This window comes from Scatophagus argus, chromosome 24 (assembly GCF_020382885.2).
Source record: "Scatophagus argus isolate fScaArg1 chromosome 24, fScaArg1.pri, whole genome shotgun sequence".
In the NCBI taxonomy this organism is placed as follows: Eukaryota; Metazoa; Chordata; class Actinopteri; family Scatophagidae; genus Scatophagus; species Scatophagus argus.
The window spans coordinates 6,915,316-6,934,275 of record NC_058516.1 but is presented as its reverse complement, the minus strand read 5'-3'; the positions used below and the strand labels follow the sequence as shown (position 1 = coordinate 6,934,275).

Sequence of the window (18,960 nt, the reverse complement as noted above, 5' to 3'; positions counted from 1 at the left end):
AATTCAAAAATCTTCAGCTTGGATAAAAAAAGTTACTGAGTGAAGAAACAGAGCTGGCTGTTTGGGCCAGGTAACAAATGATCCACAAATGAGTAACGTGAGACAAAATTTTCCTGTGTGAACTCAAATACAATTTCAGCTATATTATGGGAGAAAGACCACTGATTATTAATTAATAATACCCTACCCTACAGAAAAGTCTCTTGTGCAAATGGAAAATATTACTCATTAACACCTTGTGTGTTTGTGGGCAGCTATGTGTGACTGAAAGACCAAAAGTTGTTAACCAGCTAATTTCAGTTTGACTACTGAGGAAAGAATCTGGAAGTCAGTTTATGTTAATGAACCTTTTTTGAAAACTTAGAGAATCACTTTACTTTTCATTTGTGTTCATCTCATCATGATTCAGTTACACTTAAGAAGGCACAAATTTCTTTCAGGACTTCCATTTCACTTTTTCAGATAAAACCTCATGCACATGTATTCATTTTGGTGCTTAAGACATCTCTATATCATGTTCAAACACAGTGAATGTTTGTCTAAATTGTGCTTTGCCAGGTGACAAGATATTAAATGAAAAAGACAAAGCAATCAGACTGGATGACCTGTGTGGATCCTCAAAACTAAACCTTGAGGCAACATTATGATTTAAACTTGGCTGTAAAAATTACTACTCTTCTGCTAAAAGCTACTGGCAAAAGGAATTCATTTTTCATATTCTCAGCTGAGGAAAAATTGACACATCGATTCTCATTGGGATAGTTGGACTTTCCTTTTCGTTTGTGTGAATTACTCACATTCACACATTCACAACTGACTGCACTGTTGAAAAAGGCAGGGCTGTTACATTTCTTCTCCACTAGTCTCGTTTCCCTGTAGGGCTCCTGGTCCACTACAACGTCACAAATTTTAAAGTTTTGCTCTTTGTTTACGCTGTCAGTGTTTTTGCACTATATATTTTGGTTTTTCTCCTTAGTGTAATGCCTTCTGCTACCTAGCAGTGAGAACCAGTTAACTGTAACAGGAAAAGTAAAACTAAATTAGGGCTTTATTCCTGAAATATTACTACTTGTTTCTTGTAATGTTTTGGCTGAAAACATTACAATGTTTTGGGTCACCGGGGGTTCTGAACTTGACTTCTGAATATTTTGTAAATCTCTCTCAGGGTGAGTCTCCATTAATACGGTGCCACTATCTGGAAGCAGCAACGTAATCTGCACCCTCCCAAATACAAAGTCAACACACACGTCAGCTCCTTCCTTCCTCTGACCTAATCAAAACACAACAGAAGACAAGAGATTATCCAATTAAAGAGGCAGGGTTAATTAATCAACTAATCAATTATGTGGCATAAACTCAGTTAAAGCTGATGTGTTCCAGATGTCTTGTTGGTCAGTTGGATGTAATTGTTTATTGGTGGGACATTAATGGACAGCAGGATATATAGTGACTTATGGGTAATTATAATGGGAAATTGCGTTTTTGTCAAATGTAATCAAATGACATGTGTCATCAGCAATGTAGATTTGACTCTCAATACTCCTGTTTCAAAATTCAGACAATTTGATTTTATGTGGTGTTTTTTTTGATCCCAAAAACAATGCAACAGGCTTTAACTGCTGCAGTTACATGTTATCACATGATGAAATTATTTATTTGAGCATCGAGCAGACACAGAGCAACACTAACACTCATTTAGCTCTGTTTTTCTCTCCAAGAACTCCTGGATGAAATATCTTGTGACTCTTTTGCTGCTGAATGCTTAACTATGTTCACCAGCTAGTCGCTAACTGTGTCTGTCTGCCGTTTGGTGTGGGCTGATAATGTACAGTGGCTTTATCAGAGCTTTTCAGCTGAGAACAGCTGCCTGCTGCTGATGGGTGCAACGAGTGAACCAAAGCTGTAACGTAGTGAGCCGTAAGAGCAGTGAGCTGAAATATGCTGAAATGCTCACTATAGAGTCCGGTGATAATTCTCTGTTGGCTGATCCCTCTCAGTGACTGCTTCCACATTCTATACAGTTAGTAAACTCATTTGATCTGTGGACCTTTTTCTCGGCAGACAGTTTGGCATGTCCTGGCAGGACAAACACAGATGCAATCGATTTACAGAAGACATAACAGAGCAGCTTTCTGTTAGCAGCAGCTCTTACAGCTTGTCCTCATCACTCAGCAGGAGGAACACCACGATGACTATTGTAGGGAAAGCATGGTTGATGAAGTAAATACTGATCTACATTGTGGTCATCATTGTTTGAGGAAAGACCAGTGACTCATCTAAAAAGCATACCAAGACACAGGAAGTCTCCATTACTTATTTCTAACCCTGGAGACAATAATGTTGAAGAAGATTTCATATCAAATGTTCGCATCCAAATAATATTTATAGATAACAATCAGAAAAATATAACTTATAAATATTCATGCACACTGCTCGCACCAGTGCCTGATGCTAAGAGGACTTTTGTTTTGTTTTGCTGAAATTAGAGATGAAAAGAAAAGGGGAGCAAGACAGATTAACTTGCAGAATGAATTGAAAGAGAGGGAGGGGAGAGAGAGGCATATAAATGGGTTGTGGCATTTAATGTCGCCAGTCCTGAATCATAACTCCTGATAAATAAGATTATCTTACATTCACTGGCTAATGGTGAGGGGAAAGGAGAGAGGGAAGTGTTGCAAAAAGAGAAGAGGACAGTTATATCTACAAAAGACAGACAGAATCATAAAGTGAGGTTTCATGAAAGTGTGGAGTGAAAGGTCTTCATGATGAATGATTTTAATTATGAAATATGAAAAGGAAAAACACCATAATATATTTCAAATGTGAGTGTAATTACCTCACCCACACAAAACTGGACTCACTCAGGCATGCCAACATCTATTAATATCACTAAAATATATGTTTAGCAACTCACAAAATATACAAAAATAACAGTATTTAAGCCATGTGCTGAAATTAATAGAATAAGAAAGTCTGTTTTCTATTTGAACCTCACCTTCAAAAACAAAGAGTCTAAAGTGGGCCAGAATAAAAGCTGTGTAACAGTGAATTGTCCTGGTGGAAGTGAATAGTCCAGATAGAATGTTTTCACATGGAAAAATACAAGACAGTATTGCATCAGGTCATGTTGTAAAAAAAAAAAGGAAGTTGTGCATGCCGTGGGCGGAGGTGCAGATGCAAGTGATGTTCAAGAGAGTCAAGAGATTTAATCCATATAGTTAAGCTGCTGTACCTCAAGTGTGAATGCACACAGCGTCTCTTTTGTATGTGCTATTTCAAATTCATTTAAACATGAGTTCTGGAAGAAGTTGCAGCCATAATACATGACGATGAGCAAAAGCTATAAAACTCTTTCTGACTCTGAGAAAGTGTGTCAGTCAAGATGTGGTTTGTATCTGTTCATATGTGAGTAATGTATTTGTTTATAGCTACTGTTGTTAGTCCATCCATCCATTTTCTATACCGCTTATCCGTCAGGGTCGTGGGGGAGCTGGAGCCTATCTCAGCTGACTACGGGCGAGAGGCGGGGTTCACCCTGGACTGGTCGCCAGTCAATCGCAGGGTCAACACACAAAGACAAACAACCACACACTCTCACACTCACACTTAGGGGCAATTTAGAGTAGCCAATTAACCTAATGTGCATGTTTTTGGTATTGTGGGAGGAAGTCGGAGTACCCGGAGGAAACCCACGCAGGCACAGGGAGAACATGCAAACTGTATTTCCATAAATACTGTATAGTCAGTTTGCTTGAAACCACAGAATGCATTTACTAGCTCAAATCTGTGCTTGACAACAAAACGAATGAGCTGGCTGATCACAAGACATGTTTTGACTTCCTCTGTGCCACTGCCATTTTGCTGTCAAAAGACCGCATTGGTTAAAGTGGTCATAGCTCACACTCAATATATTGGCTTCCTCAGGTTCAACCAAAGAAATGTGTAGTGTTGAAATGACACATATGCCACACTAACAAATGAGCCTGTCTCATGGAGGGAAAATCCCTCAAAGGCAGGCAGAAAGTGAAACACACACATCTAATTAAAAGATTTTGGATATGTTCTCCACATCTGGAACCCATCCATCTGTGTGTGTGTGTGTGTGTGTAGGAAAATGGTTACAATGCAGGTTGAACAGAATGTGTGGTGGATGAGATCTTTATTTACATAAAACACACACATACACACTCGTGTGCTCAGTGCATTCAGTTTCATGTACAGTACTTTATGATTACAAGACATCCAGGCAGGTAGCATTTGGGTTTGACACCATTACATATCAGTGCTGTCTGTCACACACACAAACACACACATACACACACACACACTGGCATGCACACAAGCTTGAACCAATCCTTAGGTACATAGAGACACAAGCATGTATGTGAAAAAATACAGATGTACATTTATACTCACAATAATGCAAAATGAAAAAAGTACTGGGACACGCAGACAAACACAGCGGCAAAGTGCACCAATAACATCCACAGGAAACAGTAAGTCACCGTCGTAAACACTGAAAGTTTTGTTGCTGAGCGCAGAACCAACAACAGACAACTGGAGGCAATAAACTGCAGTTCTCACAGCACAATAGCAACATCGTCAGCGTTCTCACACACACACACACACTTGACACTTTCGGATAAAGGCTTACATCCTAAAGGTTTACCTGATGCACACATTTTCTGGCATTCTTTAAAATGACAGATAGTTGAGAACTCTTTGTTTTTCTCACATTTTACACACTTGAACTTTCAGTTTCAACTTGGCTCCTGCTGTTGTATAATCCATGCAAGAGTTTTTTTTTCGTTTTCACAAGAGAGAGAGGGGAAGAGAGAAAGAGAGATATTTGTGACCAGAGATCCTACAAAAAACTGTAGTAGCTTATTTTCTTGCCAGACACTTAAGCCCTGTTTAAACTGGATTTGTTCTAAATGAGGAGATGCCGTCATAGTTACAATTCCCCCTGGTGTTGTGTAATTTAAACCATTATGAATCCAGCCATGTGTAACTTTAACCAGAATGCCGAACAAAAGGAGAAGTACACCCTCTGCTTCTCAGGAAACTCATCTGTTTTCAGCAAGTTGGTTTCAACTGACATCACTTTAATGTCATGATGTGTTACGTTGGTGGGCAGCAGATCACATTACATTGAACTGTGTAGGCTAATTGCAGACTGACTAATGGAGTCTATGGCAGGGGGAGATTTTTGACTTTAGTTTTTTTATAGGTGGACCTGAAAGAAAAGCTGTAGTTTCTAGGTTTGTTTTAGTTGGCTGTTGAACTTCTGCATGAGTATAATCACAGACAGCAATCATGATATTTTCCATCTGGGCCTTTGTCCCTTATGAATGGTGGTCCTCAGGAAAGAGACAGTGAATAAAAGCAACATTTCAAGATGTCCCCTCGTAAAACTACTGCAGTTTAAATGACTCTTCAGTCGTAAAGTTGATGGAGAAAAATTAAGACAACCATTTTCATTGTTTCCAAATTACCTATAGGCAACGCGACAAAACAAAGTACCGGTACCTGGCAATAGAAGATAAAAAAATACATCTTAAAAAGTTTAGAGTCAAATACAGTTACATCACAAATGACTTGAGAAACTTGAAAAAGACTTGAAAAGAGAACTGATTTGTGGCACAAATTGAAAACAAAACATGGTACTTTCTAAAGGGTAAAAGACAATTTATGTTCATAACCAACAGGCTCAATACGCTACATTTTACATTGTATGTTTTGTAACCAATACTACATTCTGTAAATGAGATTATTAAATGATTAAGATATTTATTTTTAACAGTATTTCCAAAAAAAAAAACTTTCACTATAACTGACTAGTTTAAGGTAGCATCACTTTGTTTACAAGAAAGCCATCAATTTCAGTTCCAGTATGTATTCTAGGAAGTTTATCTGCAAGTGTTTAGACAAAATAATCAAAATAATAAGACAAAATAAATGTTTTGTCTTTAAAGGAGGTAGTTTGCTCTTTAGGAAGTACCACATTTTCTACACTTGTGTGCTATCTTTCATTTCATATTTCATAGACCAGATTAAGTGATTTACTCTGCTGTTTTTCAAGTCAAAAAGTAACTGCAGTCTCATCTGAATATTTTTTTTAGTATTATTATATAATAGTATATGCTACATACTGTACATATAAGTATAAATGAGATATTGTCACTGCAATCAGCAAAGCTTTTGTTTACGTTTAGCTCTCTCTCTCTCTCACAACCTCCTCAAGTGGTGAGTTTTAACCCTCTTGTATTCTGGGATGGTTGCCCTTTCACCTTTCCAGCAGGAGTCTCGCGGGCGAGCGAGGGCAAAGGTTACCAAAGTAGACCACAGCTTAAGGTCAGGAGTTCAGAAACTCAAAGGCCATAAGATCATGTTCTCAAGATGATGACCCATAACTGCTGAAGTGTTCAAAAGAGAAAGCCATGCTATATTTGAGGTATTTTTTGCACTTGTATAAGCACACCTCAGGTCTAGACTATGTCTGGGTATGTCAGCACCCTTCTTCTGATAACCTGTGAAAACTATTACATAAGCATCGCGATCCCAGTTGATCTGAATATGGACCCCAAGCAAGTTTTTCAATGACTGTGCTCTATAAAATTACATGTCAGTGCCAGGTTTAAAAAAAAACAATAAAGGAAAACAAAATCATTCCTGTATGCTCAGCATCCCAGTAAGAACTGTTCAGAAAGCAGCATTTGAATCAGAGAAGGCATATACAGCAAGGCCTTAAGTCTGTTTCTCTTTCATGAATACCTTTACATGATATACTGTCACATCTCCTTGCGCAAACGTCTCCAGCTGAACATCTTTGTTTAATGCTGGCAGAAGCGCTTGCAGTCTATTCCAGATCATCACAAAACCTAAATCAAGTCTCTTTGTTTTGCCAGCTCCCATCAGCAGCCTTTTTCATTTAACTGATTAAGTGGCATCACACATAAGCAGCCAATGAGGCAAAATGTGAGCTTCTACGCTAGAAAGCTTCGAGCAACATCAGTCTGCCTCAACATTCCCTAAACTTAACTCAAATGCTGTAAGTGGATGGAAACGCTCTGTATATGGCAAGATGTGGCCACCAGCTTAAAGAACTGGTGTTTTTATCAGTTAAACAGAGCGGTCCGTAATCGAAAGGAAACACCCATAAAATAGATAAGAAACTCCACCCACATGGGAGAGATGTTGTAGTCCGCGAAACTTCTCAGGAAAACACACTATCCAATCCTGTGTCCAGTAATTATAAATATCAAACAATAAAATACTGTTATGGTCATAGAGATTCCACAGTGTGAAAGTTCACGGTGTAGTCCAATGTTGGGCGAGACAGTTCCAGGTCAGCCGGAGAGTTCTGTTTGGCCAGTGATGATTTGCACACAGAACCCCTGGAGATCACCAAGGGCGCCTGGCAGGCTGAGGCCCTGCAAAAGTGCAGCACACTGGGAGACAAGAAGATAAAGACCCACGGGTCGATGATGGGGTTGACAGAGATGAAGCGGAGGGCAGTCAGGTCCAGACGGTGAGACTCCGTGCGAGGCTGCGTGGAGTTGACATACACTCGGATCTGAGAGATGGACAGAGGCAGGAGAGAAGAGGCCGAAAGAGGAAAAAGAGATTGTGTGTTGAATTTGCTGCCAGTGTATAATCCCTCTGCTGACACTATCCATGACAGCCACATCCCAGTTCACATTCTGGTTCAACGCTACACCCTCAATGGCTGCAATAAGATGAAGACGGGGGCCAGTTGATGGCAATAGGAGGACAGTGTTCAGTAGAAACTGAAGACATTTACCTTTAAATGCCAAGCTGATGCTTATCATGCATTTTCACATTAAAAGTCCCTTGAATGCCTGGGTGTCACTGAGGTTTTGTTATGACAACATATCTACTCTCGTTGTTGAGGACACGATATTACTCATATATGATATGAAGTAGCACATCTCAGAAATCAGTGACCTTTTCTTTGTTTCCTGCCAGTTCAGCAACACAATAATCCCCGTCCCCAAACAGAAAACTGTTCTCAACTCTAAACATGTACACATTCTCAGCATGTGACCTCAAGTCCATTTCACACTTTAAAGCACAGCGATCGTTTGTTGCAGGTTACCTACTTATTTTAATTTAAACTCAGAATACTGTTTAGGGTGTGGAAGGGAGCGATGAGGAAAAATACACTAACTGTGGCACAGTAAGGGTAATTACTCCAAACCTTTTATGTTTCCTCTCAGGCTCTTAGATTATGATCAGTGCCCTAAAGATTGGCTGGTAGAGTGAAAATGGCAAATTTTGTCACAAGGGGATCATGTCAGTTGCCAGCATCTCCAACCCATAAAGAATGTTTTCAGAGGTCACCTGAGTGAGTGTGCACTTTGGATATGGGCTAAATATATGTTCAACTCTTGTATGTTCAACAAAAAGCATGCTCGCGGACATGCAGAAAGCACTGACACTGATCCCAGAACACACAGGATGTTTGCAGAGAACACAGTAATGTTGTAATTCGAACAGGATATTTGAATTGCTCTCAGCTTAATTTTGTTTGCTCTTCAGACCAATAACCAGGGCAAACACGGCAGCCTATAAATCATTGAGAATGTGAACATGTGTGTATTTTGTGGTTTCATGAATGGCTGAGAGGCAGATGTTGAATTCTATGGCTGGGCCAAACTGAGATTCCCATGCTGATATCCAGCTGAGTTGGTTTACGAAGATACACAGATAGTGAAAGAATCTATTGTGTTCTTTATCGCTATCATTCACTATCATTCATACTGTCTGCACAAATTATTCTACTATTCACTAATGGAAATATTGAGCATTTTTTACATTACTTGAAATTTTTTTCTTAACATGAAATTCAGTCTCTAGGTTTGAAAGTCTTGGTTGAAAGAAAATGGTTGCTAGGTTTTTGCCTTCACAGTGCAGAATAATAGCGTACAATAACAAAATGTTTTCACTCTTGGTAATGGATGCCTCTCCTGTGAAATGATGAAAACATGTGCAACCCTCAGCTGTCTTCCAGTCAAATAAAACAGGATTAAAGGAAATATACAAACCTCAGTATATGACACACGTGATAACTGTTATATTACTAAGTCTCTGACCTTTTATAATGAAAGGGGCTTTTGAATACATCTGTTTCATTGGAACCCTTAAGGCCAAGAATGAGCAACTGATTTCACTTTTTTGTTCTTCGTCTGTGGTTAAAATATGTCTGTGAGCTGAGCTACTGCGGCGATTGACTGGAATGAAAAGTCGTAAACTGCTTGTGACGATGGCCAGAAGCTTGGGAACCCACACATTAATACAATCCATGGAAGCTATGACTAGTTCACAGGTTCAGAAATTCCTGCTGCTGGTCTCTCTGGGGGTCGGAGAGGAACAATATCCAGTTAAATATTTTCTATTCTTTCACTGTCCACCCTTTTTCTTCTGAACTGACAAAGGTTTGACTTGGTTGCACCAATATTTGTTGTGCCAGTCTTGTTAGGTCAATTTCCTGTTGCGCAGTCATGCAATCCAGTGAATGAACTGTTGCCACAAAGATTAATTGGTAATTTTTCTGAGTAACTGCCTTCCCAGCTGACTACACAGCTGCAATTGGAAACTGAGTCTTGCTTGAAGGCACATCAGCAGATGTTAGCTTGATGGGTGCGAAAACTCTTACATACTCAATTACTTCAGGGAAGTGGTAATTGTTACATAACTCATTCAATCACTGCAACAACAACAACAAATACAAACTATTTTAGAAAGAAAGATGAATGAGGTGTGGTGTGCTTTTCTCAATTTTGTTTTAAGCAAAACCACATGAGGTCATTAACTGTGATCAGTGACAGGCCTTGCCATGAGTGTGAGACAAAAACAGGGTAGCCGATGTCTTGTGTGTGCGTAAGGAGACAGACTTTTTCATTTATCCGGGCTCAGCCGTGAAATCCAACTCACACTGTGAGCCCATTTTCCTTTCCTCTCTCAGCACCAACAGGAAGTGTCATAAAGTGTTAATACGAACGGTCTGCAAGGAGTTGATGTTCAGACAACAGAGTTTTATTTTCAAGAACAACATTTTAAATTGTTTTGTGCATGTGTTGAGCAAATGCATGAGTCAGAAGATGATTATACTTTAATCTCTGCTTCTGTTTTTTCTGAAAACCTTAGTGTGAGAAGCTGCATGCTTCTCTATTCCCACAGGACCTCATGAAAAGTTGTTGAAGTATGTGTAAGTTTCAAATATGCCCCCAAAAGTCAATGTATTTGAATGTGATCTTTTCAGTTTTTCTGACTATGTCTCCTCTCCATCAGAGAGGTTATTTTCCTGAGCCAAAAGACATTTTCAATTTCACTGCAGTCGCAGAAAACCTGGAGGCACATCATACACACACACACACACACACAAACACATCATCAGTGCACAGTTTCATACAGGCCGAAAATGTAATATGATCTGTGTGTGTGGGGGGGGAGACATCCTGACCTCGGACTGTGGTATCATATTACTGACTGAGCCTATGAGTGTTTATATAAGGCTCTTCATAAATTATGCATTTGTAGAATTGTTTAGTCTTAAAATGTGTAGGCATGGGAAGCCACACAAAGCCTATATAAAACAACTCTCAAATGTTAACACAGAGTAATATACTACTTACTGTTGCTCCATGAAGTTTACAATATTAATGGCAGACTTCTGACTTGAAATTCAGACAGAAACAGACCTCCCATAACCAGCAGTTGATATGATTAGCGTCACTTTTATCAGTTGTAGCTAGTGAGCTAATATACATGGATTCTGTGGGTTAGTAAAAGCTGCTTCTCGAGCAGACTGTTTTACATGTGCACTTGGTGGCTATACCTACTGTGTGCTTTCACCTGATGTTATATGTTAAAGTGTGTCATTTGAATCATGCATCTGTTCAAAACAGTGTCTCTCCTGAAAACATCTCATTCATCAGTTTATCACAGTTTTGTAACAAGTCTACGCGGTGGCAAGTTATAAGAGACACTTTTCCTTAAGCAAAAGCTCACAGTTTTGTCCCCACCAACACAGCAAATGTCTAAAGTCTCCTCTGTGCAGGCATACGTGAAGAGATCACTGAGGTCCTGTTTAATGCTCTGCTCAGACACCAGAACTCATTATGGATGGACCCTCAGCTAAAAATGTAAAATGTTTGCTATCAGTAGACATTTTTGCCTTCAATTAGATCATAAAGGAAGGACTGGAAAAGGAAATTCAACTTGGCAGTGGATGTTCCAAATCCCCCACAGCATAATCACTTTGTGTGTGCTTTGAATGAAATATGGTAAAAGGTTTTCCACTTCTTCCTGCAGGGCAACAAATGGAAATGTCTGCCAATAGGTGAACGTGGCCATTCTGCAGAAATATGAAGAGTACAGCTGAGGAAACCGAACACGCCAGCCACACGTAAGTGATGCACTAGTTGTGTATGACACAGGACTCCCATTACAAGAATAATTTATCATATATGGCTGACGTTAATGTTATGGTGACTTCTGCCAGCGGTGTTGAAAGGTCTGCTGACTGTCACTGCATATCTGATAAAGAGACGGTAAGACAAGCCAATAGCTTCACACAACAGACAAGAAGATGCAGCTACGCAGCCTAATGAGTAAAATGACCAATGTACTAACTAGAAATCCGTCAATAAGAGGTGAAACCAAGAGTGATCTAACAGGAACAAAATTTAATCTGATGAGCTGATGTAGCCTAATTTGTTTTTCTTCTCTTACAATCTTCTTTCATGCTGGCTCCCTTTCCGCCTCCTTGTTTCCCCTCGCTGTATCCGAGTCATCTATTTTATTAAGCCTCCCGATGAGGGGAAGAAGACAGCCAATGTGGAAAACTGATACCCGTGTCCTTTACCTGCCTCCAATAGTCGACACCTGGGACAAAGTGTACAGTGCTTAATGTAATAAACCGCTACATTTAAATAATTTAACGCTTTTCAAAAAATCATTTAAGGCTGTCCAGTTTAGGAGGCAGTGGGAGTAAAAGTTTTAATTACTGAGTCAGTCACATCATTAAGTCTAAATCTGTGAGCTCTGAACAAACAGTATGTGATTATGCCTGAATGCGTAAGGCAGCCGGCGGCTCCTCATGTAATCTATTAATATGAGCATCAAATGGAAGAATCTGTGATACAGCTGGGTTAAAGCAACAGCAATATTTGCACTAAAGTGTCAATTTAATTCATTCGAATGATTGCTAAACTGTGACTGCACTGACTGTGTTGAAGCATCTGTTTATGTAATGAAAACTCAAGCTCATCCATAAAATGGCTTCTGTCTTCACATGATCTGTGTTTGTGATGTTGTGGATGCTATTAAATTAAGAAGGATTTAAGGAAGGATCTAGAATTTGGTAATCGTCGCAGAGAATAATGTTCTGCTTTTCCACCCACAGCATCAGCGCACAAGATGGGCCACTTTGGCCCATTACTGCTAAAATAAAGTGCACTAAATCATATACTGCTGGGAGGATTATTGATTTTCCATTTGAAATTCAAAGTGACAATTTCCAAAAACTGAGGTGGTCACAAACAGGTCTTACTCAGGCAACATAATGGCCAATAATTTGGGAAATGAGTCATTTGCGGGTTGAATTCGTACTTTGGTCCATCCATTCATCCGCACATCTCAACATCAGCTGTCCAGCTCATATCTCATAACTGGTTTTCACTGGCTAATTGAGTTAGAAATAACAACACCAGAGCTTTGTGCCAGCACTGCCATCAGCTCATCAGAGTCCAGTTGTGTAACTCATTAATGTACTGGACCCAGTGCTTCACTGGCTGTTCTGCTGTGATGGGGTCGATCTCATTTAAATTTCTCAGACAGATACTCGCCTCTCATTTTGGTCTTCCTGATGACATAACCTGGATTCTTCAAAGGACGTGATGTTGATGAATTTGTCTTAATGTATAGGATAAAAACAAAAATAAATCTTTGCAGAGTTCAGCTCCCTTCACAAAAGTGATTCTCATGATTAGACTCTCCACCCATATAAGCATATATTGTTTTACGGGGTGGGAAAAAATCCACATTTTATTTCAGTTTTTCCTGCCTACTTTCTCTACTGACTTCCTCAGTAACAATAAACTGGAAAACAGCACCTTATTTATTTTTGACAGTAGCAATTGTAAAAGGGTGATTTATATTATCCTTTAAACCCTATTAACTGAGAAAAGATTGAATAATCTAAATATGATAACATCAGTAAAGAAAAATGTGAGAAGTCAGAAGACATCTACCCTGATACAGTATCTATATTTAATACCTGCGGCATCAAAGTCGTCAACTGAGTCAAATCTCACTACAGATAGAGTGTTTCCTGTCTGTAGCTTAGCACCAGCCCTTAGTCCACAGTCTATTGTATAACTCAAGCTGCATGCACACAAAATGACAAAGTGCAGGGACAGGTACACACAGATATGCTGCATATCAGATCGCAGATTGCGCACACATATTTTTTATATGACTGTTGTCATGTTTTTGTGGCTGACTTGCATTCATGTGCCACAAAGCAGTTTTATCTTTTGACTGTTACCAGCTGATACTGGGGAACTGAAAGTTAATAGGAAATTAATTAATATATCACACAATCTGACGTTCCCTTCAGTATAGTCTAAATGACTTTTGATTGGATGGCACACATAAAACACATGCATATTCTGTATCTTTAATACTATTTATATGTTGTTAATGTTGATATTGGGAGCAAGAAAACCTAGATACCTCTAGATACCACACACAAGCACAAACTATAGCCTGCCTAAAAGTTTAAATTTAAAACAAGATGGAGCAACAAATCCTGTTTATCTGGCTCTGTATCATCCTGGAAGGCCAAGCAATATATTAATCTACAAACAATACTGTGCTGTGATTGGTTATGTGTAGAATTGTGATTAATTCATTAAGCTCGTCATTAACTTAAATGATGTTGTTTTCTTGGTCTTAGTGGCCACATTACAGGTATATGATGCTATTTTATGAATGTCAGGTAAAACACCAGACCTGCTCATGCACACCATCATGAAACTACTGTCAGCTGCTGTCAATAGTCAGTGGTCAGCTGACTGATCATTTTAACTCACCTGGAAAGTGTACATGTGTGTTTTTTTTTACAGAACAGACTAAGCATGCATGTGAGTCATCGACCGTCTTCTTACCACTAGGGGCAGCGTGCAGATGATGAAGATGATGGTCATGAAGACCAACAGGACGAGATGCTCCACCTCCTCAGCTATGGACGTGACCCTGCGGTCGCTGGTGGATCTAGCGGCCCCCATCACTGAGCCGTTCCTCCTCCGACGCTGGTACATCTTGAAGAGCTGGTACACAACAAAACCGTTGCACGCCACGATAGCCAGCACCAGCACTAACATCACAGTGGCATACAGGTTGGCATAAGCACGATCCTCCTTTCCCAGTGGGTTCATGTCGATGAAGCACCATGTGCCGGGACAGTATTGTACATAATTACCAAATCCCGCAAAGGGAAGGAGACAGAATAAGGTACATAACACAAACACAGATGGGATTGTGATATAGGCACATTTCATGGTGACATGCTGGTTGTACAGGTAGGGGTACCCAATGGCAAAGCATCTCTCTAGTGCCATAGTAAAGAGAAGGGACAGGGTGGCCAAGCTGAAGAAGGTCATGCTGACACCAAAGTATTTACACACGCTTTGATTTTCGGGCGACATCCCCACTAAGGTGGTGTTGCGTGAATACGACAGCTGCACCAGCGGGCTGACGAAGCAGGTGCCTGCCAAGTCTGTGACCACCAGCGATGTGATGAGGATGTGAAACAGCGAACGCCGCTGCCTGTTTTTGGTCCTTATGTCTCTACATCGACGAATTTCCAGGATGACCAGGGCAGCCACGTTGCCAACGATGCCTGCTGCGAACATGATGGCGCTGATCACCGGGCTCTTGGTGGAGTCAATGTTGTGCTGGCTGTGGCACGGGTCGTCAGATGTATCCATTGTGGCTCAAAACTGGCTGAGTGTAGTTGGGAAATATGCCTCTGCTACCAAAAAAAGCGTGAAAACTTTAGAAAGTCCTTAAACAGTTGTCTGCGGCCATCCTGGTTAGACAGAAAGGAAGAAAAAAATATAACTGTCCGCTGCAATTATTAGTCGATTCATAGATGAGTTAATTGACAAGAGATATTTTCCTAATCTATTGGGACATGCACATTCATTTTCATGTAAAACAAAATAACCATTTGCTGATTCATGCTGAAGAAATGTTAAGATTTGACGCGTTTACCACACCTGACATGACAACAAGAAAAAAACGATTTGAGTTACTTTGAGCTGTGGGAAACTAAAATCATTTAGTCACAGCCGAGTCTGACTGTTGATCAAACATAAGGTCTTGGCTGCCAGGAAAAGGGAAAGAAACCTCAGCGAGTACTACATGTGAGCATTATGTTCCAGTCTATTCAAAATTAAACTGACAAGCCACAACATTTGCTTACTTATTCACTGGCCTGAGGAGACCCTTCATGATTTTTTGAAGGATGTTTACCGGTCTCCTTTGCTTTCAGACACTGTTTTGACTGGATGTCAACAGTTTTGAATAGACAAGCCACTCTAATTCCATGTTTGCAAGTCTTTGTCTATCTTGACTAATCCCATGCACACACAGAAAAGCAAGAATGACATCTTTCTCTCATTTTGAATATGCTGAAAAACTCCAGGGTTTGAACTTTCCTCCAGTATGACTTTAAGAGTTGTGAAACCCAAAGTTGTTCCCCTTCTGTCTCACCAGTCAACACATATCAGCTGACAGACTGTGGCTTCAAAAGATTCCCCCTGGAGAACACGAGTTCTGTGCTGCGTAAATGTAGGCCTACATGATATTACACATCTGTTCCACATGTGTGTGCCTTCACTTTCACTGTAAGGAGCAGAAAACTGACTCACCTACTTGCTCTGTCCAGTGCACGACGTATCCGCTCCGGTGATGCTTGCTGGAGTTCAGACGTCACTGAATCGGTCAATAAAAAAAAAATGACTGTGTGAAAATGTGGAAATGTGCGATGTCTGTCCCAAATCACGTGTCAGAGCTCTGACAGATGTGTCCAGGTGTTGGGTCCGTGGACGCCTGGTTGTGTTTCGGCTGAGACGACAGACTAACTAGTTGTTAAAGCTGGAATCGGAAGAGGACACACACGCTGCTGAACGTACAGCCTGCTGTGTGTGATCGACCACAGGTAAACAGAATTACTTAAATCAGCGAGGATTTTATTTTACTTTTCTAAATTGAGTCTTCCTCAAAGGTCGCTCTGGAAGGAGTAAACAGCGCGAGGCAACAACTGTCACATCCGCGCGGACTCCACTGCCGTGAAGCGCGTCCAAATAATGAACTTCTCACCTATTTCATAACTTGCTCCCCGTGATGTGCTCGCTTAAGTCCGTGTTTTACAGTCCACGTGGAGTCGCGCAGCACTGAGGAGTATATCCCAGTGTATCCTTTGTCTCACTTCTAACGCTGCTCTGGTCTTAAAGGTGAGCTGTAGTGAGGGCGAGGCGCGCGGCACTGATGAGGCAGGCATGAATGGACCCGCGCAACGCGCAGTGATGCGCTGACGTCACGTGGGTACACCCACAGCCAGATGTCAGGTCTCACCTCAAAAGCTACGAGAAAATAGCATCAACTTCTTGGAATACCAAGCCTGAAGCGACGTGTAGTCAAATATCTGAAGTGATATTCCCAAAATTTGATAAGTATTTTATTTAATTTCCAAGTTTAAATTAAGTGTTACCAAAGAAGTTTGGCTCAGAGGAACAAAACTCACTTTAAAATAATTTGCTTTTAAGGAAAGGAGTGCATAAATTAACACACACGTAGAGTCATAAAACGTTGAATGATGATAGTTTAATATGTAGATTGTGTTTTATCAATCAATTAATTCTTTATTCTACATAAGGAAAATAGTCAAAAAATACTTCGAAGTGACATAAAACAACACAAAAGCCCCACATTAACTCACAGAAGAACTGGAGCCAGGAAATGTTGATTAATCAATGTTGTAAACAGAAACAGACTAACCGCCTCAGCACAAATGTAAAGTAATTATTTTACACAGTAATCCAGACAAACATAGACAGATTCCTGACTTGCAAGGACTATTGTTGTGTGAGAACAGGCGCTTACATTACTACACATTCTACCTGTCGCTCTGTACGTGTTTGTTCAGGATAATAGAGTTTAGATGCTCACCGTGGCTTACACGAAGTGCTGATTGAATGACATTCCTTTCTCTGTCCATGAATCAGTGTTTGTCTAAACAAACAGCAGGGAAAAGGTCTCTCAAATGTACACGACACTGTGCAGTTGGCCTGACCTGTGAATAGTGTCACTGCAAAAATAACAAAGCAAATAAAGACATCATGTAGAAAGTGCTACCTCTGTGATATTTTGGGAATATCATGCAACCCTCTGTGCCTGTGTGTTTGACTGTGTCCTGTTCTTCTTTGCCCATAGATGTGACACAATCAAAGTATTCAGAATGAGAGATGTGTGTCTGGTTTTCCTGTGTGTCTTTCAGTGTAGAGATTGCGGTTTGAGATTGTAGTTCTCCTGGGTTTCCTCCTATGATCACACAGATTTGAGGCCTTAATTTCCCATTGGGATGAATGTGAGTGTTTCTTTCCGTGCGTGTACCTCATGAACCTGTGAGACATGCGGCACGTCTCCATGTTTTCTAACCTGTCTCCATTCCCTTATGACCACAGGATGGTAGAACAAATGTTTAATAGATGGCCACTCTGACAGTTTCACATTTTTTTGTTTTGCTTCTGATGATTTTGTGCAGCGAGGATGACATCAACCATAAAGACATAATACAACATGTCCATTTCTAGAAAAATGGCTTTCAAAAATTCCATAATGCATTAAAATATTATTCTAATTGCACCCGTTTTAAGGCTAGAGTAAATGCCAGACAGAATTCTGCATACTGAAAGCCCTGAAATGACAGACATGATAATCAGGCCCATTATCGACTTTTTAAATGTAACATTGTGACATTAATTGTTGATATGCCATCACTGCTTCCTGTCTTACTCTGTTTCTGTTCTTTGGTCTACGTCTGTCTCTCTTTCGACATGCTTGTTTCCCTCCAGAATGAGCTCAGGCACTTTGGTACTGCAAAACCCCGAAGCTGATCAAGTGTTGAAGTTATGGGGTAAGTAAGCCATGCAGACAATTTACAGTCTGACCTGTCATGTTCTGGAAGTTATTTTTGGTTTTGACAGCGGTCACCAAACACAGGAATCCTGTGCACCTCTCCTTCCTTCCTCTCTATGCCTTTTCATCTTTGTCTTCCTGCTGCACCTCTTTCTCTCTCTTTGTTTTTTTGTAGCTGCAACCTCTCTGTTCATTTCTCTCTGTCTGCTTTCACCCTTGCTCCGATTTTGTTTCCTCACCAAACAGAGGCCTCTTTTGCCTTGTCCTTTGCCCTTACTGACGCCAAATACCTTTCCTCCCCTTGAGTGTCCTTTCCTGTAATTTAGTTTACTTTTCTTTCCTTTATTCTTCTTTTCTTCCTCTTTCTTTCCTTTTGACTGTTCCTCTGTCTTTTCCCCTTTTTTCATTTGCTTTCCCTTTCCTATTCCCTTTCTTATTGAAGCAACATCTCATTGAATGACTTTTTTTTGCACACCAAAGCTCTATTATAATGGATTATTTCCACTTATTGTAAAAAGCTGCAGTATTTACCTTTAATCACCCAGGTAATTGTTGTAAACATAATCAGAAAGTCAGCTTGTCTAATACAAAATCAATAAGCTAAAATCTGTGCTGAGATTCCAGATTTGGGAGCTCACTGATCCAACCTTGAGTTGATATTGATCCAGATAATGAGAGAAAACACTATGGTGGGCGGTGGAAGTGTTTATCTTCATTGTTTGTCTTTAT

General features: G+C 40.2%; 3 protein-coding genes across 8 annotated transcripts in view; 2 read left to right on the top strand and 1 right to left on the bottom strand.

The window, feature by feature from the left end:
* txndc16 (thioredoxin domain containing 16) overlaps window positions 1-14,266 on the top strand; it is a 56,326-nt gene extending 42,060 nt beyond the window's left edge. The window contains exons 23-24 of one of the 2 annotated variants that reach the window (XR_006842790.1): window positions 11,338-11,431; window positions 14,154-14,266. The gene's annotated coding sequence lies outside the window, so the exon portion shown is untranslated. Of the gene's footprint in view, window positions 1-11,337; window positions 11,432-14,153 lie in introns of those variants that run through there. The other variant, XR_006842791.1, reaches the window with a different exon arrangement.
* On the bottom strand, window positions 4,143-16,615 carry ptger2a (prostaglandin E receptor 2a (subtype EP2)). Of its 5 annotated transcripts, none has more exons than XM_046382895.1 (4): window positions 16,414-16,612; window positions 15,963-16,026; window positions 14,196-15,118; window positions 4,143-7,576 (listed from the first exon to the last, which is right to left on the bottom strand). In XM_046382895.1, the coding sequence occupies exons 3-4, from the start codon at window positions 15,015-15,017 to the stop codon at window positions 7,286-7,288; spliced, it is 1,113 nt and encodes a 370-aa protein (XP_046238851.1). In that variant the 5' UTR covers window positions 15,018-15,118; window positions 15,963-16,026; window positions 16,414-16,612; the 3' UTR covers window positions 4,143-7,285. The 5 variants fall into 5 exon arrangements, with proteins under 5 accessions (XP_046238851.1, XP_046238854.1, XP_046238850.1 ...); XM_046382898.1 differs by having other exon boundaries at window positions 15,967-16,026; XM_046382894.1 differs by having other exon boundaries at window positions 15,963-16,612.
* Window positions 14,309-18,960, top strand: part of nid2a (nidogen 2a (osteonidogen)) — a 43,008-nt gene continuing 38,356 nt past the window's right edge. Inside the window, 2 exon segments of the mRNA XM_046382884.1 lie at window positions 14,309-14,426; window positions 18,168-18,229. Coding sequence (XP_046238840.1) covers window positions 18,225-18,229 — 5 coding nt within the window. The 5' untranslated portion in view covers window positions 14,309-14,426; window positions 18,168-18,224.

What these genes read in the sequence shown, in the direction of transcription:
- ptger2a (XM_046382894.1), bottom strand. Translation starts at nt 15,017, where the DNA reads ATGGATACATCTGACGACCCGTGCCACAGCCAGCACAACATTGACTCC. An exon ending in TCTGCACGCTGCCCCTAGTG is followed by an intron (nt 7,577 to 14,195) that starts GTAAGAAGACGG and finishes TCCATCTCTCAG; the next exon opens with ATCCGAGTGTATGTCAACTC.